Source organism: Lagopus leucura, unplaced genomic scaffold, assembly GCF_019238085.1.
Source record: "Lagopus leucura isolate 7727_CA_CO unplaced genomic scaffold, USGS_WTPT01 Super-Scaffold_739, whole genome shotgun sequence".
In the NCBI taxonomy this organism is placed as follows: Eukaryota; Metazoa; Chordata; class Aves; order Galliformes; family Phasianidae; genus Lagopus; species Lagopus leucura.
Genome location: NW_024962255.1, coordinates 515,094 through 539,472, shown reverse-complemented (window position 1 = coordinate 539,472; position 24,379 = coordinate 515,094). Strand labels below are relative to the sequence as shown.

The window sequence follows — 24,379 nt, the reverse complement described above, 5'->3', positions numbered from 1 at the left end:
TGTGTTCTTGTAGAGCAGAGCCACAAATACAATGACTACTCTGGTTAATTTGGAATCACTTGTATTTTCCCCAAGATTTCACATTTTGCCTGCCAGCTCAACATAGATTTGACCACTTCTGAAGCTCTCATGTTGACAATTTATTCAAATCCACACGTAAAGAAGAGATGAGATGCCTACTCTGGTACTCTGGTTCAAAAATGGCATCAAGTCACTTCTGAGCACCAGCTAAACAGACCAAGCAGCTTTAGTCAAGTTTGGCTGCCATTGTGCTTGAGGGAGAGCTTAGCAACACCCATTTGCTGTGCACTCCCAGGCTTTGTCATTTAGCATGTCCTTCTCCTGTGTCCTGGTTGGACAATGGTCGTGGGAGGGTTCTTTCAACCCTGCCTTTGTACCAGGGCATAATTTTCCCATGGATAATGTGTTTGTGCTTGGTTGTCTGCTCTTCCAGCCGTGCTGTATTGTTCTTATGGCAGGAACTTAATCTGCAGCTGGACAACTGAGGAGAAGAAAAAAAAAAGCAATCTGAGGAAAGGCATGAAATGAGAGAGGCTAAAATATCACCTTGGAATTATTAAATCAAATTAATCCCACGTGTAATGCAATGAGTTTAATTGGAATTACACCGTGGATTAGTGCAGCTATCACACTGTAATAGCTGTGTGGCTTCAGGAGTTGGTTGAACAGGTGTTCCTTGCCTCCTTATATCTTTCCAGCTTCATTCCTTCACCTCCAAGTCATCCCTGCTCCTCCGTCCCCACAATGGGCCTCACTTCTCCTTTTGAGGAACTACGTTTACACCACTATCTTTCCTCTCATCCCTCTTCTGGGGTTTCCCGTTTTCTCGATCCTTCTCCCATATATCTCAGAAGCTTGGCAGATGCTCACTATCTTTTTCCTTTAGGGGCATCTTTCACAGCAACAGCATCTTTAAGGTCCCTTCCAACTCAAGCCATTCCAAGATTCTGCCATCTTAAGCTCTTCTGAGAGAAGGGCAGAGATGAAACAGGAGTATTTTTATGGTGATGGACACACTGGCAGTAGAGGAACAAGTACCAGCAAACGCCCACAGTTCCCATGCTCATCCACATATTGGAACTAGGGAGAGCACTTGTTCCTTTGGAGATGATTAGAAGTTAGTTATCTCCTGCTTAGTGGGGAAACAGTCCTGTTTGCATAATCGTCCTCACAGCTGTGGGCTCGATTAAGAGTAGGGACTGGGGGATGGGAAGAAGGGGTCAGAGAACAAGAGCAATGCTGGATGGGGCTGTGCATCCTCAGGGCACGTGGAAGAATCCAAGCCATCACGTGCAGAATTACACACCCACTGTGAGTGTCTTCCTTTACCACTGGCTTGCAGGTCATCTCAAGGGTGCTGTGTGGTTTCCCTCCACAGGGACCGTGCCTGTCCTCTGGTTTGGCAAAGTCCTGAGCTCTGGGCTTTTTTCAGCAGTGGAAAGTTCCATGGGTTAGTTGTGGATTTTCTGAAAAGCCGTCAGGCATGGCATTCACCCGATGGGTTTTATGTGGCACAGGACTCCTGTGTGTTTCTTCCCAACCTTCGTAGCGTTTGCAGAGTGAACTGGCCCAGCACCGAGGGCCTGAACGCGGGGCGGATCGGCTTTTGGCAGTACCGTTATCCTTCAGGGGCGATGCTGAGGCTGCTGATTCGAGCCGCGCAGTCCCAACCCTTCCCTCGGTCCGCCCCCCTCCCCAAAAGCACCCACTGTTACTGGGCCGAGCAGGAGGCCTTCCCAGCATGGCGGTAGGGGGACAAATCCCACCTTTTGGACAGAGGCAAGCTTTCAGAGGCCGTTTGTACCCGCGCCCCGCCTGCATCTCCGCACCAAGCCGGCGAGGAGCCTTGCCGCGTGCTGGCTCCCAGTCCGGTAGCCGAGCCAAAACCAAAAGGGCGCATCCCAGACAGTCACCCCGAGTTTATAAATAACCAGGCTTCGGGGAATAATACGTTTCCATCCCGGCTTGGCGCTAAGGGCCGGTTCCGCGCCGCGGTTCCGCGCCGCGGTTCCGCGCCTCGCTCTGACGGCCCACCCGCACCACCACAGCAGCGGTGCCGCTCGGTCCGACTGAAGCGCACGCTGCCGGCCGCTCCGCATCTTCGCAGCGCGGCGGGCCCGGGCCGTGCCCAGCTGGAAGCGGGCGGCCGCGAGGGAACGCCTCAGCGCCGGGCCCCGGAGCCGCTCCTCCTCCGTCCCTCGCCACGTCGGTGGCCGCGGCGGGAGGAGGAGACGGAGGAGGGCGCAGGTCGAGAGGGGCCGGCCCGGGGCAGAGCTACGTGTCGCGGAGCCCTTATAGCCCGCTGTCGCCCGCCGGACCTGGCCCTGCCGTGCCGTGCCCCGCCGTGCCCCGCGTCGCCCGGCCGGCACCATGTTGAGCAGCCAGCAGACGGTAGGGCCGCGCTTCGCCGCGGGGCCGCTCCCTCGGGGCTACCGGAGCCGCTGAGGCGACGGCCCCGGACGGCTTTCGGCGTCCCGCGGAGTCCGGGTTGCGGGGAGCGGGAGAGGGCTTCGTTTCGGGGGCGACGGCCTGGGGCGCGGCGTTTTCGTGGCCGGCCGGACACGGGCTCCGAGCGGCCCCTCCGTTCGCCCCCGCCCCGGGCAGCGGGGCGACCTTTACCAGCCGGCCGCGGCCGACCTTTGCACCCTGCTGTCACAGGGATGCCGAGCGCCTGACGGCCGTGCGCGGGTTGCCCGGGGAGCGCAGAAAGGGGCTCGCCGATCGCAGGGCTTCGCGATGGGTCCCGCCAGCGATGCGGTGCCCGGCCGGGGGCGGCCGCGGCTGGCCGGCGTGGGACGGTGCGTGAGGCGCGCGGGCGGTGTCGGTCACACCGTGCCAAGGGGAGGGCTGCGCTTTATCTGAGATTTTGCTGAGAAGAGGGGCGAAGTGCGCGACTGCGGCCGGGCGCCTGGCTGTCGTGGCTCGGGGCCGGAGCGCGGTGCTAAATCCGAGGCTGGAAAAGGGAGCGTCACCCACCTGTCTGAGACCCTGCCGGCGTAGTGCTTCTTTTTCTTCTTCCTTAGCCTGCTTCTTTCCGTCCTCCTCTCCTGTTAAAATCCCGGTTGCTACCACTTCTTCGTGGTGTGGGCGATGCGTTCATCTTCCTCCTGCGGGAGGTGAGGCTTTTCAGGTACGCTCCGGGGAGAGAATGGATTCTTCCAGCGTTATTCGCTGTCCGCTGACATGTCAGAAATGGGTTTGGTAGGCGACACTGCTTGGCTGCCCGCTGTGGGAAGGTGCAGTGGTGCAGCTACGAGGTGAGCTGAGGTGATGCAACTGCTCTCCCCGTTTTGCACGCTGAGCACCCGTAAGCCCCCTGCTTAAAACATGTATTCACCCTGCGTGCTGCGTGGAGTTTGAGGTTATTTTCACCTAGCAGCCATTTATTAATGTGAGCTCATGGTAAGATGCAAAGAAGAAAGCTTAGGATTTTTGATCTTTGCATGTGTTACCTTTAAAAATCAGTAAGGCCCCTTGGCTCTGGATAAGACCCAGCACTCGATATGGGGATTCTTTTGCTGCTAACGTGGTGGCACTCCCTTTGCTTCTACCTGTGATACTGTGAGAGGCATGAAGTTCTCCCTGTGTCTGAGTTTACTTCAGTTCCAAGACTTCACTGACAGCAGGCAGTGCTTAATCCTGACCCCTCTCAGAGGTGACTTTTGGAGACAAAGAACAATCTTTAATGGCAACCTTAGCACTCCTTATATAAGCCTCCTGTGTGCCCCTATGGTGAAATCTTACTCTCGGGAGTAAGCGTACCTTAAAGTAATTGCAGTGAGTAACGTGGAGCGGTGGAACAGCCCTTGTTTATTGCACAGTGCAGCATTCATGGCTGAGTAGTTCTTTCAGTCCCGACGAAAGAGCAGCTTGTTCTCCCTACACCTGCGGCACTGCTGGCATTTCCTCTGCTTGGTTCCTCTCTGCACTGAGCGGTGTTCTTACAGCAAGCAGAAGGACACAGGCAGTGCAGTGTGCCCGGAGAGGCAGCCCCAGCCCAGAGGGACCATCCCCTTGCCAGGGCAACCGGCTGCACAGCTCGCTCCTTCAACAAAACACGAGTGTGTGGAAGGTGCAGCTCAAATTCCTCGTGGAATCGAGGTGTTTGGTAAGCATGCAGGAGACCTGTCTGAACCCACATGGGAGCAACACACATGGGATGAGGCAGCACTGGGCAGAGGGCTGGGCAGGGTCCAGCTTTCTCCTCGAATATCCTTACAGATGCTATGGGCAGAATGAGGGCCCCTAGAGAAACTGCCTGCTTTGGGGTAAGTGCTGCAGCCTTGTTTGCAGGCTCTGTGAGGGTGCCTCCAGCAGCTGAGCGATGCGGCACACAGCGTCCTCTGGCTTCGTGGACGAACCCTTCCAGTAGCCCAGCAGATCCCAAAATTGTAACTTCTGAAGGTTCAGTTTTGCTTGCACAGGGCTTACGTGTACAAGTTACTGATCCTTATTGAAAGGTAAATTAACATGTAAAAAAGATTGTAAACTTTTCTTCAGTTTACTTAAAAAAAAAAAAAAAAAAGAAAAACCTGTGAGATTAGATGAACAGTGCTGAGGAAATATGAAGAAAGCTTCATTTCTTTGCCTAAAAACTGTTGAAAAAAGTGCAACCACAGGGCAGAGTTCAGATGGACTGTGGTATCACAAGCTGTGCGATAATGTTTGTACAGCTTTATCATTCTGACTGTGAACCAATGTGAAATAAGTAAAAAGAGGTTGTAAAAGTTTGTTTGTCTGCTTATTTTTTACTCCTGTTTTAAATATAAAGAAATTGACTGAGTGATCTTCTGACATCTCTAAGGGTGTTTATATTCAGAGCAGCTCTGCAGAGCTCGTTGAGCAGATGCTGAGGTTGGTGAAGTGGTACAGCTTGGCCTTGGTGCACCTGTCAGGACTGGGCTTACAGCTGCATTGTGCTTTCTGAAACACACTCGTTGCACCGTGGTGGTAAACGGTGACCATTTCCTAATTGCTTAGGTTGTCTGATATTCCTTGTATTATTTTATGCCACTTTTTTGATTTCTTTTGCCTTTGAAGATCAAGATGTCATGAGACTATCACAATACGCTCTTGTTTCTACTTTTATTGTTTCTTATGGCTCTCTGTTTCTTTTTTAAGTCCTTTGCTGTTAAATGCTCCCTTCTTGGTCTGTTTCTCTCGCCCTGCCGTTTCACTAACTCGTGCTGTTTTGCAGGGCTGCCAACATACCAGCAGCCAGTAGCTGTGAAACACTCTCTGTCCTGTGAAAGCAGCACTGTTCATTTGGGGGAATTTCATTCAAGAAAGGACAGAAAAAGTTGCAGACTCCCAGATATGAATGGCTGTTTCTTTCCATGGGAGGTTGAGTCACCCAGGGGATGGGGAACAAAGTGATCAGTGTGGTCCAGCCCCAGGAGCTGTGTGCTGGGAAGGGCGGCTGTGCTTTTCTGCAGGGCAAGTGGTCCCTGCCTGAACGACCCTACAAGCTTCGTCGTTTTCCTTCTCGTAGGGACAAGTGGCTCATTTGTTCTCCTGCTGCCTGACCCCTGATCAATAGCATCCGGCCTCATCTGTTCTTTGGGCAACACCAGTGAAGTCACAGAGAAGCTGCCGGACAGTTACAGCCTGTGCCAAAATCCATCACTCAGGCATAGGTTTTCAGCTGTATGCATCTTGGCCAGCTCCTGCAAGAGATTTCAGGCCATACAGGGAACAATTTTGAAGACCCCAAGCTATCCAGACATGTGCATTGCAGCTGCGAGTTAGATTTAGGTCACAAGGATTTTGTTTTTCCTCAGGATTTTCAGGAGAATATTGGCATACTTGCATTTTTTACTGGGCTGATGTTGATCCTGGAAGGTGTTTTTAAGTAGTCTTTAAAAATGAAAAAACCTTTTCTATCTGAAATCAGGTATTTTAGATAAACTTGCAGCTGTACACACCCACGAAAGATAAGGGGTTTTAGGGCCTGTGTTAATACTTGTCTAGTGATATCCTCTGCCTTGAACTTGTACTTTGATTGCAGTGCTTGTAGCTTTTGTACTTAAAGGTCCTTTCAGAGAAATGTCATGTGATTTGGGTTATTAGTTATTACTTTACTGTTAACATGAGTGTGGTGACTAACAATTAATCTCAGAGTAAGCTCTGAATCACAGCTGTGGGAAGTGAGAAATAGCTCCTTAATGGCCTTGTAGCTTAGTCATTTTTAAGTGAAAATTTACTTGGAGTGTATCGTTAGCAAAAGGAGGGAGGCAAAAAGGAGGGCCAAAGGAACTCTGTTTGGATGTGTGTCGTGAAACAGGATGCTAGAAAGTTAGGGTTTGCCCATCTCTCGTTGCCAGTTGTGCAGCCTCCCATCCTCGTGGCACAGTCCAGTTTTGTTTGCTTATACCTTGGCAGAGCTACAGCTGTTGGTGTCAAGAGTTTTATCTGCTGAGCAAGTGCCAAAGCATATTGGCCTGTTTGGAGAGCAGAGCTTGAGAGGGAAGGCAGCATAAGCACTCTCTTTTTCTTAGTCTGGCTTTTCTTTAGACACAGTGCTTTGGAGTTTGTTGAGGTTATTTTGCCACCCGCTTGCTAGATTGCTCACCTATGGAAAATGACCATTTGAACTTGCATTTCCAAGACTTTCTGACTTCGAGGTCTTCACAGAATCTCTGGCAGAACAGCATTTCCATTTTTCAACTTTCCAATGTAGCGCAAAAACGTGTTTTGGGTGGGAGGTCATTTTTCAGTCCTACCCAGCCCTACTGGTGGGCAGATCATCTGTTTGTGAAGACCCAGGTGGTGGAAAGAGAGACAAACTTGATTTTAAGAGAGGTGAATGTGGCTTGGGGGGTCAGTATTGCACTCGAGGGAATGGCATGGAGCTGTCAGGGGAGAGGCAGCTGGGGGTGAGGGAACGGCTCTGCAGCAGAGGGTGGTGGGCATGGAATGGACTGAGGCAGTGGGCGCAGCCCTGAGTTCCAGAGCTCAGAGTGCACTGGGACACTGCTCTCAGACATAGGGTTTGGATTTGGAGTGGTTCTCTGTGGAGCCAGGGGTGCAACTCAGTGATCCTTGCAGATCCCTCCCAGCTCGAGGTGTTCTGTGATCACATGCTTCTGTAGCAGTTGTATGGACTGGGTATGCAGACAGGGCAGGAAGCCTTGATTCCAGAATCTCCAAACTGTAGAATACAGTTTTTGAGCCTGGCTCATGCAGCTGGTAGTATAGGTGGCGTGGTAAACTGCGTCCCAGTGAACGCAAGCTGTCATCTGACTGGCAGCAGTGTGGCGGGGATTTAGAGGTGCTGAGCAGGGGAAAGACTGGTTTGGACACATCTGCAGTCTCCAGCAGCAGCTGGGTGTGGGGCCCATGGGAGAGTTTACAGCTGAGATACATGTCCTGGTGTGTCATCACAGCTCCCCTCTGTGACCTGAGGTACCGGATGGTGCCTTGCAGCCTAGCAGTGCTTTGTAGATCTCATAATCCTCGATTCTTTCCTTGAGTTTATTGAATGATTTTTTTTTCAAGCCAAGTGAACTCTTGGCCTGTCTGGATTAAGTTCCATTGAACCATGTCCTGTGTTGCATTTCTGTCTGAGTGTCCCTAACTATTTGCACTTTGCAAATGTTCAGTTTTGAAATAGAAAACGCCACTCTGAAGTCAAGGACGTGAAGCCTGGGTGACACCAGATTGAGGACTGGGTCCCAAATGAGGTGGGCAGAGGTGACACCGAGCCCCCAGCACCCCTGACTCATGTCTGGGAATAGAGCCTTTGTGGAGAAAATCATGAGCCTGATGTGTTTTGTGTCATTTTGCACGTCCGGGACTGGTGGTGGGTATTGCTAAAGTGGTGGGAATGCTCAGACCTCTTTCAAATGCAGCCCTGTGCCATTGCTCTGGGGGCAAGTGGCCTTGGTCCCCAGGTTTTATCTTTTCAGCCCACTGCCTCGATATCCTGTAGAGAAATGGTTCAAGAAGGTTGGTTCCTTTATGACAATAAGTATTTTAAAGCCTGGTGAAACTTGACATGCCTGCAGATGTTCTGCAGCTCTCATGCTTATGAAATAACTAAAGCTTCTCAAATGTCACAGGGCTCCTTTCCTGCAGGAATACAGCTCCTGTATGTGGCAGCATGGCTGAATTCTGATGGGCTCAGTTCAGCCTGTGCTGGTTGGTGCTGGAGGAGATCCTGCTTTCCTCAAGAAAGGTGGTGTTTTTGTCTTACCTGTGTGCTCTTGGCCTCTGGGGTAAAACCCCATTGCAAACTCAGTGAGTAGGGGCACAGAGCTGCAGTTTTGTTTCAGAGCAGTGCCACCAGTTCAGCCTTTAAAGAATGATGTGTCAGACTTGTTTCTTGAGCTCTTGAAAGACATGAGCTTGATGAAGGGGCACATTGCTCTGCCCAGTGCAAGCTGGTCACAAGCCTCAGCTCTGAGCAGCAGAGCCATATTTTTGATCTTGCAACTTGTAGCCCAGTAGAGCTCAAGGGATGATTGCCCGATGCTGCATTGTGGGTTATTCTTTGCTTGTAGGAATTATCATTATTTGATGTGGGAATTCTGACTGTCACCTACCCTGCGACTGCACAATTCCTTTCTTTGCAGTTTTCTCTACAATTAAATGGACATGCTCACTTCATACCTGCGGGTGTCCAGCCCCAAAACAACAGTGTGAGCATGACTTATGTTCCCTTGTTTTGCAAGAGGACCGTGTTTTGTATTGGCTGTGGTCCCATGGGTCTGTCAGATGCCTCAGCATCATCCAGAGCAGCCTCGTAGCACACTTAAGCATCAAAGGAAAGCAGGTCTCCTTCTGCCGTGTAAAATGTAGTATTTGCAACATGCACATGAACCAAACTGCTGAAATGGGTTCATTTAGTGGAGGTAGTTTAGCAGAACACATGTATAAAAAATAGGGAATTCATGGAAGGGTTTCCTGTTCAACGTGTTATTTTTGCCAGCAGATGTCAGGCTGCTCTGGCTGTGAAATACTTGCTTGCCATGCAGATTTCCCTTGTAATTTTTGGAAAGAAGTTGGGAATAATTTTTATTTTCTAACATCAGTCCTGGCCTTCCAAATTGGACGTGGAAGTGTGTGAGCACAGAGTGACTCACTAGTTTTAGTGGGTCAAGGAAATTAGATTAGTGACATCATCTGTCCAGAGATATTAGAGACCAAAAATCTGATCTGGGTGGCTTCGGAGAGATAGCTTTAATGCTCAACCCCTGCTTTGAAGTCGTACTGTCATGAAATCAGAGCATGATTGTGAGGTGACAGGCGTTTGAGCTTGTGTATTGAGCCTGATTTTTTGCAAGGTTGTATAACACCTGATTGTGTCCACTTCAAATGCGCAGACATACTAGAAGAGTGTTACAGCAGCATTCAAAATTTGGATATTGCTAAGAGCTCAGAAATTCCTATGTGTAAAAGTCCTGTGTGGAAAGAGTACTTTGCCTAGCCTCACCTTGAAAACTATGTTTGTTAGCAAAGTTTGGCATTGCAAGGTGTCTGTCTGCAAGCTGAAAGCCTGCTTGTTTCAGGTAACTGGAAGCTCTCTGCTGAGCCCCTGGCAGTCTCTGTGCTACGTTCCTGGCAGGAACAAGGTGCTGTCTCAGTGGTGCCAGGACAAGCAAGCAGCAGCAGGAGAGCTTGCCAAGGACCACAAGTGGACTGCTTGGGTCTGTGGGAGTGCTGAAGATCCTGGTCTGGTGGTTCGCGACCCTGCTCTTGGCAGGGGGGTTGAAACAAGATAATCTTTGAGTCCTTTTCAACCCAGGCCATTCTGTGATTCTGTGAAGGAGGAGGGAAACCCAGTTCAGCAGCCTGCCTGGTGTGAGCAAACGCTGGCAACCCCGGCAGGACATCTAGTCACCCAGTGCTGTGTTCCTCAATTAAATCTTACTATTTTGTAATATCTTTGTCACTGCCTGAAGCTAGTGCTCCATCCTCCAAGTCCAGCTGTGGCAGTGGGATCCTGGGACCTGTAGCAGGCAGAAATTTCCAAGGTAATGCTGGCTCTTTGGGGGCTTTTCCTGGGAAAGAATAGAGCTAGTTTTGAAACACTTATCGTCATAGCCCTTTTCAGCAAGTTACACTTGGGAAAAGTCAGTAGGTTTTGGGTTGTGGGAATTAAATCAGGACTTCAGAAACTCCAAAATTTCTCCATCTTCCTTGATTCTGATTGTAAAGGTGAGCCACTGACAAGCAAACCCCCCCCCTTCATGTTCTTCCTCCTTTTGCATATGACAGGTTTTCTTTTCTGTGAAAAGAAATGCGAAATTCAAGTGACTGTCATACAGAAGGATTTCCCCCTGTGATGGACTCTTGATGTCAATGCACCCATTCTCAAGGGCAGCCGTGGCAATTGCCCTGGGAGAAGAAATTTTCTACTTAAGAGACCCAGAAACACAATTTTCATGCATCAAGTTCAGCTACAAGTTGAAATCATTTTTTTATTAAGATGGCAGGATGTAGGAGAGGGTTTTAAAAGTAAGATCTGTCTCTGTAGGCTTAAGAGTGTTTGATTTCAGATGATGTCCCATGCAGCTGATGGACTGGGGTTGGTGTGAGTCCCACTGTTTCAGACATGGGGATATCTTGCCTCTTTAGCAGCAAAGCTGCTCATAACATAGGAGCAAAATAGGAGGGATCTGGTACCGGCAGGTAGGAGGGGTCTGGAGTTAGAGTCACAGCCTGGCTTGGGATGGAAGGGACCTTGAAGCCCACCCAGTTCCAACCCCTTCCGTGAGCAGGAATGCCACCCACATCTGAAATTGCTGCTGGGTTGCTTTCCCAAGCTCCAGAAGATGCTAGTGCGAACAAAAAAACCTGCTCCAAGATGTGCGTGGTGCAGATTTGCAGCAGCATCTGCTTTAAAGATAATAAGCTCGTGATGTCAGCCAGGTAGGAACGTGTTAGCACAGACATTATCGTAGTCCCTGTCGTTCTGGGTAGATCAACGCCTTGCAGAACCACATTGCAAGGAAATCAGCGTGCTGCCAGAGTTCCTGCTGACACAGGCAGCAAAGGGGTGTAGAAAGGATATTTTGAGTGTGTGGGTTTCATTTCTCTGTGCTGAAATACCTGCCTCTTCTGTTGTCGCTTGCAGATAAATTGCAAAACTGCTGTTCCGTATGCTGGATCATGGAGGGCTGTGCAGTTACTGCTCAGGCATCGTGCTGCACTGAGCGGCTCCTCTGCAGGGCTGAGCCATGGTGTGCTGGCACAGGGGTGCTCACACCATGGTGCCGGACTTCTGCGAGGAGTAAAGCTGCAAAATTTGCCTTTGTGTTTTGTGAGCAGGTGTTGTCTTGCTGGCTGTTACCTTCTACGTGTGCTCATTTAATCCTGCTTCAGGAGTCCAGACTGCTGGGGACAAGCATAAATTAAACCATAATGGTGATGTCTCAGCTTGCAAGCTCCAAATGTCCAAAAAGACAGTCCCCCTGCAAAACAAACTAAAAACTAGCACACACACAAAAAAACACACAGAACAATCCTGCCTGGTTTGGGGAGTGGAGGCTTTGAAGAATTGGCAGTGTGCTGCAATGCCTATGGAAGGTCTGTGTATTGGTCCTGTGTGCCCGCAAGCAATTGCAAGTGGAAAATTTCACCTCTGGTTTGCAAGCATAAAAAGAGGCCGATTCTGATGGTTTTAGCTGAAGTGGAATATAAATTGGGTGTGAAGTTCTGAGTCTTGCTGATGATATCTCTGTGATCTCAGCTGAGATGCTGGCCTCAGAGAGAGAGAAGAGGGAAGAAGGATGTTACTTCTATTATGGAATGGTTTTCACTTAGATTTTTAAGCAGACAGAGCCCTCTGTTGCCTGCAGAACACCAAGTCTCAAGTGCGTCCTTCTGCCTTTGATAAACTGGGCTAAAATGGTAATGACTCAGAAGGCAGAGGAAAAAAAAGGCTATTCTGCAAACACTTTTAAAAGTGAACTTCTTAGTCTCCTTTTTTTTTTTTTTTTTTTTTTTTGGTATCTTGTCAAAAAACCCATCTCTGACACATAAAACACGCTTACTTCCCTGCTGTGACTTCAGATGGAGAAATATTTACCTAGCATGACACAAACTGTGGGAAAGCCCAGCCCAGCCTTCCCCCCGCCCTGCACCAGAGATTTGAGGGGGATGAACCTGCATCAAGCAGAATGTGGCTTGGGGAGAAAATATTTCTGTGTTTGCTCCTGCTGGGACTTTTCCTTTCCTATAACTGACACCAAAGGCAAATAGTTTTCTCACTGTTTTGCCAGTTTTCTTCCCATTTTACCATGTTGGTTGTAGCATTTTCCTGTGCAACAGTGTTCTCAGCATTTGCTGCAGTGGCTTTTGCTGATGTTCAATGAATGTACGTGTCTCTTCTGTCCTGGCTGAGATTTTCTGGTGTGTGGAGTGCAGCAGGGTAACAAAAGCATTTTGTTTCACTCTGTTTTTCTTTAGAGATCAACCAATGTGGTTTACCAAGCCCATCACGTCAGCAGGAGTAAACGAGGACAAGTTGTTGGTACCAGGGGCGGATTCCGTGGCTGCACGGTTTGGCTAACAGGTATTTTCATCCACATCGCTGTACACATGAGAGCTGTGTGGACAGATGAGGAGAATGGCTTGGAGGTGGTGATCTGGGGTCTGCAGGCAACACCAGCACTCCTTGTGAGCTGGTGCGAATTTGCAAAGTGATTTTGTACAGAAGCGCGGTGCTGGCAAAGTAAAATGATCTTCCTGCAGTGGCTGCCCCTAAATAAGGCTTTTATAAATTTTGCAGCTGTTGTTGGGGCTTCCATTTGCTTGCTCCCTTGACTGAACACATGGAAAGCCCTGCACATTGCTCTTGGTGTTCCAAGCTGAGGAACCCTTGGCTCAAACTCACCTGGTCCCTGGCAGCAAAACGCGCTCAAGATCATCCAGAGCAGCATTCAGAGATTTTCATTCTGGGTCGGTGGAAAGTTCATGGGGGCACCTAGGTTTCCTGTGTTTCAGAAACCTTGTGAGTGGCAGAACAAGTTGGTCTTGTTGTCTGAAAAGGAAATACAGACAGTGAATCGTGCTAAAAGTGATTTCTTGCACCTTCTGATGTGTTGCCTTTCTCTTTTGTTTTGAAAAACAAATTCAAGATCTGGGGCCCAGGGAGCATTTGTTTTTCTCTGCTGACATTTGCACAACTCTCTTTTTTGACACTTGTCCAGGTGTTTCTTTGCTTGTTAAGTATTGCTATTCTCTGACTGACAGAAGATGTTGCAAGACATGAATGGAAGAGTTTGTAAAGCCATTCTGATTCAACACATCATTGTGTGCTGAATGCTGGAATAAAGCACATCTCTGTTTTCTTCTCTTTCATCTTGGGAAGAAGGCCCGCATCTGATCTGTTTTAACCCATTTCTGAAGCTGAAACATCCTATCCAAGGCAATTCCCTTCTTTCTAGTATCATTTAAGGACCCTGTATGTGAAAAATGTGAACTTCTTTGACTGATGATTATTCTTTGAAGTATACAGCGGTCTCCTAACTTCCTATCCATTGACTTTTAAGAGACCACGTGGGAGGACACTACATGGACTGCATAGATTAAATGCACAAGTGGACAGAGCTGGGTTGGGATGCATCCGCCTCCCTTAGGATCGATGACTTTCTACTGGTGACCCCCCGCCATCCCATTCCTGAGCCTCACTTTCAAACCGGAACCTCACTTTGCTGTCTCCAACAGGTCTTTCTGGAGCCGGTAAGACAACCATTGGCTTTGCTCTGGAAGAGTACTTGGTCTCTCATGGCATCCCCTGCTATTCCCTGGATGGTGATAACGTTCGGCACGGCTTGAACAAAAACCTGGGCTTCTCAGCCGGGGACCGTGAGGAGAATATTCGCCGCATCGCAGAGGTGGCCAGGCTGTTTGCTGACGCTGGGCTTGTCTGCATAACTAGCTTCATTTCTCCTTTTTCAAAGGTAAACTGTCTGCGTCATATTCTGCTCTTTCCTGGGCTGCTTTGATCTCATGAACACTCCTGGGAAAGATTAGTTCATGTAGAGGACCTTCTGTATGTGCCTCCAGATCTTCTCTCTTCTGTGCAATGCCACAGGTTTACAAAATTAAACACCATCAGTAGAGTTTTCTGGAGTGCCATTTCACAGAATCACAGAATGGCCAGGGTTGGAAGGGACCTCAAAGATCACAAATCTCCAATTCCCCGCCACATGCAGGGCCCTCAGCCTCCCCATTTAATACCAGACCAGGCTGCCCAGGGCCCCATCCAACCTGGCCTTGAACACCTCCAGGGGTGGACAGGGCATCCACAGCCTCTCTGGGCAGCTGTTCTAGCACGTCACCACTCTCATAATAGTTTGACAATGTTTTTGCTTTCAGTTCTGCTAGGAATTGGTTAAAGGCTCAGTGACATTTGAAATCTCATTGTGTAGCCTCCTACTATTAACTTTGTAAGAGAATAAGCATAAAGTCAATAGCCTGTCATAGTGCTATCAGTATTCTATATGAATAAGTTATTGTATTTTTGTGCTTCCTGAGAATACCAAATGTCTGACAGTATCAAGCCAACACAAACAGTTGCTTTTTTAACACAGAGCAGATAATTATTCTCATCCCAATTTTGGCTGTCCTACTTAATGAAGTGGTCTTCCAAACTAGCTTCAAAGAAAAGAGGGTAACGGGAATAAAAGCCGTTATTAAAATTGGTTTAAATTTAATAAATCTATACCAGAAAGTAATTTACCTCTGTCAAATTTCAGGAAACGTCAGAGAGTAGGAGGGTGCTTATTGCAATGCACACGTATCATTTTCCTACCTTTCTTCTCACAGGATCGTCAAAATGCACGGAAAATTCATGAGGCTGCTGGGTTGCCTTTCTTTGAAATCTTTGTTGATGCTCCTCTAAATATTTGTGAAAGCAGAGATGTGAAGGGCTTGTACAAAAAGGCAAGAGCCGGAGAGATCAAAGGTATGGAAGAATGAGGTCTTAATTTGCCTTTTGCTTTCCAAAGCTTCAGATAGCTAATCTTGGCAGCTCTGCACATAGAAAATCTCAAGGTGTGTTAATAAAGGCTCTTTGTGGCACAAAGGGTATCCTGTTTCCCTAATCTTACTGTCACAAGTGTACTTGTAGTACTGAGTATGGCTGAATGCTCGTTGGTTGTTTGTGTAGTGTGGACTCTAGGGGGCGGAGTATTACATTAAATGTGTTTGGTTTGTGTTTAATTGTCAATAGGATTCACAGGGATTGACTCAGACTACGAGAAGCCCGAATCTCCTGAACTGGTGCTGAAGACGAACATTGCGTCAGTGTCTGAATGCATCCAGCAGGTTGTGGAGCTCCTGCAAACACAAGTAGGTCACTTATTTTTACCACCACCACCACTGTCAGCTAGTAAATCTGACTTCATATTCTGGGTTCTTAGTGTGCATTTAGAACCAGCATTACCATTGCTCTCTCTCTCTTTCAGAACATTGTGCCCTGTGCATCAATTAAGGATGTTTTTGAGCTGTTTGTACCCAAAAATAAACTTGATGCTGCTCGAGCTGAAGCAAATGCACTGCCATCCGTGGAGATCACAAAGGTATTGTCTCGCCTGAATGCTGCGCTGTAACTCATCCTTGTGCTGTTTGAAGGGCAGAAGCTTTGTTCAGTGCCTTGTTTGTAGAATCGTGGCATGGTTAGGGTTGGAAAGGACCTTAAATGTCATCTAGATCCAACTCCTGCCATGAGCAAAGACACCTCCCACTGGATCAGGCTGCTCAGGGCCCCTTCCAGCCTGGCCTTGAGCACCTCTGTGGATAAGGCGTCCACAGCTTCTCCGCGCATCACCACCTGTCCCAGTGTCTCACCACTGTCTGAATACAGAATTTCCTCCTAACATCTGATCTAAACCATCACACCGACACGCAGCACCACTTTTTCCCCTGTAGGAACATCCTTTATTTAATGCAGTGAGACTGCTTTCGCAGCAGAAGGGAGGGTAAAGCAGCATGACTTGGTGACAGAGAGCCATCTGGGTTTGTTTTGTAGCTGGATCTGCAGTGGGTGCAAGTGCTGAGCGAAGGCTGGGCCACGCCACTGAAGGGCTTCATGCGCGAGGCAGAGTACCTGCAGGTCATCCATTTCGGCACGCTGCTGAACGGTATGGGCTGCCTTCGTGCTCACTCTGTGTGTATGTAACATACATATGTGTGACTCACACCATGCTCAGTTCTCCTGGGGTAGAGCAAGATGCAAACCTCAAACCAGGGGAGGCTGTCAGGCTGAATTTCAAGCGGGAGCAGGGGGCAGCTGCTCCTTGGAAACAAGGAGAGAGTCTGATTTTGCTTTTCTATTTCTTATTTTCATATTTCTCTATTACCTTACCCTAAAATAAATCGGATTTAGCTGTTAATTAGCTTTAATTAGCTGGGGGCCTTTTTGTCTCTGGAAGAGGCAAATATATTCAGACAGTGCCAGCCAATTCCTGAGCCTGGTGTGGTAGATTTTTGTGTCCCAGGTCTCAGACAGAGATGCAATTGCCATGCACACATTGGGTTTTAGACCTAGCAGAGGTGTCCAGCCTTAGGGGTTCAGGATCTCGGTGCAGGACACCCTGCAGGGAGTCTTGCCCTCCTCCTCAAGGACCCTGATACTGCCATAGCCATGCAGGGCAGCAGCTTGGTGCTGGGTTAAGCAAAGGCACTGCTTAGCTCAGGACAGTCCACACTTGACTGAGCAGGATCTGCAGGTGGGCAGCTGGAGCATGTCACATGTTTTTGTAGCTTTTTTCACACTTTGAGGAGTAAATCTACACTGAAGTTTTTGTTGAGTTGCTTTGATTCTGCAGACTATAACAGGTGCCTGTGGGTGTTAATTACCTTAATTATGTTTGTGTTCTCCCAGGAAAGAATTTCTCTGTAACTGGTATGTATGTAACTATCCTTAGGTTATATGGAAATCACTACAATTAGAGTTTCTGCTATTACTTTTTACTATTTAAATTCTTAAGACTGGACACAAGCACGTCTTGTTTATGATTCAGCTGTTTATCCTGCATCCTACTGACCAGTCCTCACAAAAATCCTAGTCATTTTGTAATTATTCACCTCCACTGGAGTGATTAGCATCTTGCGTTTGGAAGTGGAGCATAGAGATCCTCAGCTTCAGCATCCTTTGTGGGTTTCATAATCCAGCTTTTTCCACGCTGACTTTATTGACTGATCACTGGTTAGTTACACATAAAACAGATATAATGATTATATTTAATCAATATTTAAATATTAACATGTTTGTAAAGATTATTCAAATAACTTCATATATTTAATTGGTTGATTGGTCCATATGTGACAGTAGTTACGGGTACCCAATTACTCATCAAGGTGCTTGAAAATTGCTGCCTGTCAAATGAATAATGTCTGGTCATGAATTAAAGCAAATGGAAGCATTTAAAAAAGATTAAACAAAATAGTCAAAATCTTCCAGTCTCTGGTGTCCAACATGATTTCTGTCAGATCCAAGCAAAGTGAATCAGTGATTTATGATCTGTTTGTTCTTGTTCATGAATAGCAACCCATGGAAAAACTTACAATCTCAGTGTGCTAATGCTGGCATGCCCAAGTAGAAGAGGTCTGAGTGGAGGTTGTTGTCCTGAAAGAGGATACCTGGGCTGTAGCCAGGGCCGCGATCACCAAGGACACTGAAACTCTGCAGAGACATTAGAACAACTAACTGGAAAAGAACGAATCTTTCTGGGAGAGAAAAAGAACAGCGAGATACTCTAGGTGTCCTTAGGACATCTCAGACAGTGAGATAAGGAGCTTTCTTTGCCCACTAATGTTAGCATTTGTTTACAGCGCAAAACAAAATTTGGGCAGTGAATAAATTCATGTCACTGATGGCAGGTCACTGAGATATAGGTAGAAAAACTCAGCCTTCCTCTTCAACAAGAGAATTTGTGCCTCGAATCATAGAATCAGAAGGTTGGAAAGGACCTAAAAGATCATCTAGTCCAACCATTACCATTGCTACCACAAGCCACTAAACTATGAGTGTCTCAGTGCACTCCAGCCTCTCCCACCAACCCTCTGCAGTCCATCCCAGTGCCAAAGAATGCCGCTTTAGGTCTTTGGAGGACACTGACATCCACCCTTCTCTTTGCAGATGGTGTCGTCAACCTGAGCATCCCCATCGTGCTGCCAGTGTCAGCACAGGACAAGCAGCGGCTGGAGGGCTGCGGGGCGCTGGCGCTCAGCTACGCAGGGCGCAGGGTGGCCATCCTCAGGGACCCCGAGTATTTCGAGCACAGGAAGGAGGAGCGCTGCGCCCGCATCTGGGGCACCACCTGTGCCAAGCACCCACACGTCAAGGTGGGTCAGCGCCATCCCTCCTGCTGATGGAAACCCAGGCAGGGTCAGAGCTATGCACAAGAGATCCAAACCTTTCCAGGGTTTCCACATTGTTAGCTCTCCAGGAGGAGTGTTACTTCTCAAGCATGCAGGAAGACTGAATGTTTAGGCTTACATGCTGCTTAACAAGAGCATCAGTGAGGTAATAAGCAATTCAGAGGGAGTGCAATCATGCTGCTAAGGAGTTGCTATTTTCATTTCCTCACCTTTACCTGTATACCAACATCCGAATGTTTTTAGCACAGCCAGCAGCTCAAAGACTTCCTGAACCTGGGTGTGTAACAATTTCCTAGAATCATAGAATCAGGAAGGAGGAAGGTGGGAAAAGACCACTAAGATCATTTAGTCCACCAACAGCCCATCACCACCACCCACACCACACTTGTGCAGTCAACAAATATACAATTAGCAGAGTGGTATCTACAGGTCTTATAACTAAAAGGATTATCAAGGGGGGAAAAGGATAATGGAAAATAAATGAAAATGCTCACCTGTGTCCTAGGCTCACAAAAAAACTCCGAAGGGAGCAATCTCCAGAAGGATCCTTCCTCAATGGCAGTCAGCCCTTAAATGGGGCCTAGGAGAGGTGCAGCCAGGCTCCAACCCTTCTGGTCACACAGTTGAATTGCCTTCACCTGTGCTCCGTGGCTGACTCAGTGCTTGCCTCAGGTGGTCAATGAGAGGTTCAGGCCATGATTCAAAGTTCCCATACACCACTAAACAAGCCATGTCACTCAGTATGGCATCTACTTTTGCCTTGAGAGCCTCCAGAGATGGATGCTGTCAAACACTCACACTGCAGACCCCTGGCTGTGCTCCTTTTAGCTACAGGCTGCTCCTCAATTTGCCTGTCTGTACTGGCAGTCAGCAAAGGAGTTGTTCCTTATAGTTCATGAGTTCATCTTTCCCACTGTCATGTAGCGAGGGACTGTTCTGGGTTATGCTGTGTGACCTGAACTTCAATGGCCAAAGCAATGCTAATTCTTTTCCTCTAACTTAAAATACCTCCATTAATTATTTAGCAGCAGTTGCTCTCTTGAAACAGGCATCTTTTTATCTTAGTTGTGAAAGTTTAATTATGCCATTGATGATGAGAAGAACAGCTTTGACAGTACATTAAGGCAAATTTGAGGATTTCACACAAAGCCTTGTGCAATCCTAAGTGGGTCAGTGCAGGGTAATGAGGTCAGGAGCTTCATTATTGCAGCTGAGGGAGATTTCCTTAAGATTGTGGGGCTGCACACTCCCGAAGCAGTGCCCCAGATGGGAAATAGCATTTCCAGCGCTGGATAGAATGGAGGGTGGATGATACAGTGGTGTTACCATTACCAGAGTGCTGCTCGCAGAGGGAAGGCTTTGCAGGAGCAAAAGTTGAGGTGGAAGAAGGGCTGTGCCATAACTTCTTGGCCCTGGGCTGCAGAGGTGAGCACAGCGCACAGCTGGGTGTGGTGGTGCAGCCACTGGTGCCTTGCTAATTTTCGTGGTAGTTTTGACCTACAGTACACAGAGAAAGGAGGATCGCTCCACAGGCAAAACCGTGCCTAACGAGTTTCAGAGGAGACTGGGAAATGAGAGGGGGCTTTTTGCCATCCTGAGAATACGCATGTAATTCACAGATGGTGATGGAGAGTGGAGACTGGCTGGTGGGGGGAGACCTCGTTGTGCTGGAAAAGATCTGTTGGAATGATGGCCTGGACCAATACCGCCTGACACCGCTGGAACTCAAGCAGAAGTTCAGGGAAATGAATGCTGGTGAGTGCCTTGGGTTAGCACCAGTGACAGCATCGCCTTGCCCCCCCATAGAGCACAGATATTTTGTGGCCTGTAGCTGTGTCATTTCAGACTGGAATATTTCAGGGAAGTGTTTCTAAGGGGGTTCAGCCTAAGGGGGCAGGCTGAGAGGTAGGAAGTATTGTACAGCCTAAGGATCTATCGCTTCCTTGTGAATTCCTGTTTCTGAGCACCAGAGGTGTCTGTGTGCTCAGACAGTCTGTGCCCTGGCTAAAGAGTGCTTCTGCAAAGTGCAGTTGTACATGGAGCAGCCAAATCTGGGAGCTCCATTCTGTAGCTCTGGCACTGTAATTAGAGCCATAAATCTTCTGTCATGTCTGACAGCTCAGGCTCTTTCTCATCTATGCCACCCCAGAAATGGCCTTTGTAGTGTTCCTGCAGGATCAACACATTAGGGCTAATTAGGTTTCATGTGCTGAATATGATGTTAACTCTTTCTACCCTCTCTTGCCACAGCAATGGCATCCGAGCAGCAGATGCTAGCCCCCTAGATGCTTATTTCAGAGGGGAAGAGAGTATTGGCCTTTGTGAAGGTGACATTGTGAGGTTATGGAGGTGACAGATTTCTTAAAGAGCCAGGAAACTCCTCAGGGATGTGGATTTCTATCCAGTGCTAACCAGAAACAAGGCAGAATTGCTGATCGGACTAAAATCGGCCCCAAAGGAAGGATGTGCAATGAAAATAAATTGACAGAGCAATCCAGAGGTGCTGTACATGTGTATTTAAGGTCTGTTTAATGTGAAGATAGGACAGCAGATCTGTGCCTGTCTCCTGATGGTGTCATATTGTACAGAGCACTTAAACAAGGCAAGCAGAGGGAAGCTCAGCACAGGCCCACGACCCTCTCACTTTTCTGTTTCAGATGCTGTCTTTGCATTCCAGCTGCGCAACCCCGTGCACAATGGGCATGCCCTGCTCATGCAGGACACGCGGCGCCAGCTCCTGCAGAGGGGCTACAAAAACCCTGTGCTTCTCCTGCACCCCCTGGGTGGGTGGACCAAGGATGACGATGTTCCGCTGGAGTGGCGGATGAAGCAGCATGCGGCGGTGCTTGAGGAGCACGTCCTGGACCCCAAATCCACTGTTGTTGCCATCTTCCCCTCTCCCATGCTCTATGCCGGCCCCACAGAGGTAAGGTAGATGCTGGATGCTTGTTGATAGGCCCTGTCTTTGTGCATTCAAATAGCAAATAGCTTCCTCTGTTCACTGTCACACTGGAACAAAATTGTTTCCAGTCCTGGCATTTCCCACTGACATATGTGTCCGCAGAAAAGCTGAGATGTTGCCCCAGGTCCACGCAGTGAGAGATAAATCTGTGTGTGCTGACATGAGAAGTGGTGTGGCTGCTCACATCTCCACCGTCCTTCCCTGCTGTATGCGAGGTCTGGCTGGCCAGGAGCTCCTTGCAGTCAGGGCTGCTGGGCTCAGCATCCCTGTCTCTCCTTCCCAGGTGCAGTGGCACTGCCGGGCTCGCATGATTGCTGGCACCAATTTCTACATTGTGGGGCGCGATCCTGCAGGCATGCCTCACCCCGAGACCAAGAAGGACCTGTATGAGCCCACGCAGGGAGGGAAGGTGCTCAGCATGGCGCCGGGCCTGACGTCGGTGGAGATCATCCCATTCCGTGTAGCGGCTTACAACAAAGTGAAGCAAGCTATGGATTTTTATGAACCAGAAAGGTAACGTGAGCACCGCAGTCTTCTTTTCTTTAACCTACGTAGCTGCTGGGGAGGCATTTCACCACAACTGCAGCTCGTTTGGAGAAAGCGTCTCCCTCAGGAGACGGTGCTGCTGCTGATAGGAACCTCAGCATGGGATGTTGCTGGCGGGGAGGTGGCACCAGGGGCTTGCAGCTGCATTCCTGGTAGGGCTGAACAGCTGCACTGGGACAGCTTGGACCACTTGGCTGACCTCACCCTTCTCTGTTTTGCTTTAGGCACAGTGACTTTGACTTCATCTCAGGAACACGCATGAGAAAGCTCGCTCGCGAAGGGGAAAACCCACCGGATGGCTTCATGGCCCCCAAAGCTTGGAAAGTGCTAACTGAGTACTACCAATCGCTGGAAAAAAAGAATTAACACTACTTCTCCTCCTAGAAATACTTGTATTAAGAGTGAGCAATGATTGATTCCCTATGATAGAGATCAGCTACATGGCATTTTCACTATTCTGACTGGTGGGACTTTTCCTGTCTGGATCAGAGTAGTTTTTAATAATCAGAAATACTTTGAACCAAGTCCTCCTCCCCTCAGAGCTGGAGGAGGAGGACAGCCAGCCCTTTGCTTCCAGCCTGGTGCAGCTCCAAGGTGCCTGGTGCAGTGTTGAATGAGGCCAGCTGGCTCATTTGGTGCTGCCTGGGCAAATCTGTGCACCTGCATGGAATAGAAGCAATGAAGTGTCCTTCCTTTACCCCTTGCCCAGCGCTGCCCCAAAAGAGGGACCAAGGAGTGGTTGCTGCTGGCCCTCAGTGCTTGGATCCAGTTGCTGCTCTCAAGGTCGCGCCTTAGACATTTGCTAACAGTGAGACTTTTTAGTGCCTTTTTATGAACAGCCTCATTGCTGAGTCAGTGCCTCACTGGTCTTCTCTTCCTCCTGCTTGCCCCCTCTGGTAAAAAAAAAACAACTGGCTGTGATCCTGGTGCTCTAAGCTCGCTTCCCATGGGGACGCTGGGATTCCCTGTGCTCATGGCCCAGTGGGCACCATGGCGGCCGTGTGGAGCATCAAGTAGCCTGGGAGATCACTGAGAAGATGCTGATCATACAGGACAGTGCGAAGGGCTGAACTGGGGCTGCCTTTGCCTGATGGAGAGCTCTTGCAGCACTATTCTGGTTTTCCCCACCACGGACTTTGCCATCGCACCTCATGCCTTCCCTCTGATTTGTACTGCCATGGTGTTGGGAAGGGTGAACAGCGCCTTCCCTGACAGCTGCACTCGGAGGGGAGGTTTTAGGGGACAGCAGAGGGAAGGCAGCCATGCACGCATTACCACCAGCTTTTGTGGCCTTTGCACACATCCTCTTCAGTCAGTTCCGCAGGGCTGCTCAGCGCAGGTTTCACAGGAACTGTTCTGCACGTGCCGCCTTTTAATTACAGATGGGTCCAGGCTCAGCAAGAACAACCCTGGTTCTGCGGGGGACTGCGCATCAAGCAACGCCGCAAGCTCAGAGCTGTTCTGCTGTGGCCGTGGTGCAGTACCAAGATTACACATGCAATTGGGAATATTTTTGTACGAAGCGTCTTATTTTTCATTTGTCACCTGATGTTGGTTTTCTTTTTGTAATCTTTTTATATATTCAAAGAGAAGAACAAAAAGCTGTGTTATACCTCAACATTGTGCTGCAGCCACCCCGGCAGTAGCCAAGAGCATACCAGCACCAGAGCCTTCCACATGCAGGCCCTCTGGCAGGGACCTGGAAGATAAAAGCAAGACACCAATTTTTAATTGCAATATTGGCTATTTTGAAGCAGCAGTTAGCTGTTGCCTCTCATCCCAAAAGAATCAAGCAGTGCAAGACAATGTACTTAATCCAGATGGCCACAGCAAAACGCAATTGTTGAATTGTTCTTTTAAAATAGCATAGTATACAGATTACCTCTGATTAAAATAATGTGGACTAGTTTTTTTGTGTGTATTTATTAAAGACATGAGACTGGAATTTGTACCTCAACTGATGCATCTCCTGATTTAATATATTCTGACCCTGATACTCTGAGACACTCACTTTTAGTACAAATAAATATTTATACATGTAAACTAATACTGACATTGTGATTGTTGCCTTATTTTGAGTCAGGCGAGGCTCATTCAGCAGCACTGAGCGCTGTGCTGCCTGCCGCTCCCAGACCCCAAGCACCCCTCAAGATGAGTTTCCCCACACACCAGAGGGGGTTTCCCATGTCCAAACCTCGCTCAAATAAGGCTGTAAAGAAGCAGCACTTGCAGAATTCAGACACACTCATAAACATTATGTTCTTGCGTAAATCCTGCAGTATCCCCGGGCTCCCTGGCAAGCTCCTGGGAAGGGCCTCTAAGGTGCAGAGTTGTCCTTGGAGAAGTGAGAACAGCTCAGCTGCAGGAACTATCCCTTCGGCAACTGCAGATCACCCCACGTGCCACCTCTCCCCCCCCCCCTTCTCTTAGGCCTGGTGAAGGCAAGATGAGGAGCACGCCAACAGCCCCTTTGCTGGGGCCACATGGACAGGACCGCAGCATTCAGCTGGGGCCCAG

General features: G+C 48.6%; 1 protein-coding gene across 2 annotated transcripts; it reads left to right on the top strand.

Moving 5' to 3' along the window:
- Positions 1-2,338: 2,338 nt before the first annotated feature.
- On the top strand, positions 2,339-23,909 carry PAPSS2 (3'-phosphoadenosine 5'-phosphosulfate synthase 2). 2 transcript variants are annotated; one of them, XM_042862655.1, is made up of 13 exons: positions 2,339-2,412; positions 12,433-12,538; positions 13,693-13,928; positions 14,797-14,935; positions 15,203-15,321; positions 15,438-15,551; positions 16,001-16,112; positions 16,856-16,876; positions 18,113-18,318; positions 19,974-20,109; positions 21,012-21,280; positions 21,600-21,829; positions 22,087-23,909. In XM_042862655.1, the coding sequence occupies exons 1-13, from the start codon at positions 2,392-2,394 to the stop codon at positions 22,226-22,228; spliced, it is 1,851 nt and encodes a 616-aa protein (XP_042718589.1). In that variant the 5' UTR covers positions 2,339-2,391; the 3' UTR covers positions 22,229-23,909. The 2 variants fall into 2 exon arrangements, with proteins under 2 accessions (XP_042718589.1, XP_042718590.1); XM_042862656.1 differs by lacking the exon at positions 16,856-16,876.
- Positions 23,910-24,379: the final 470 nt, after the last annotated feature.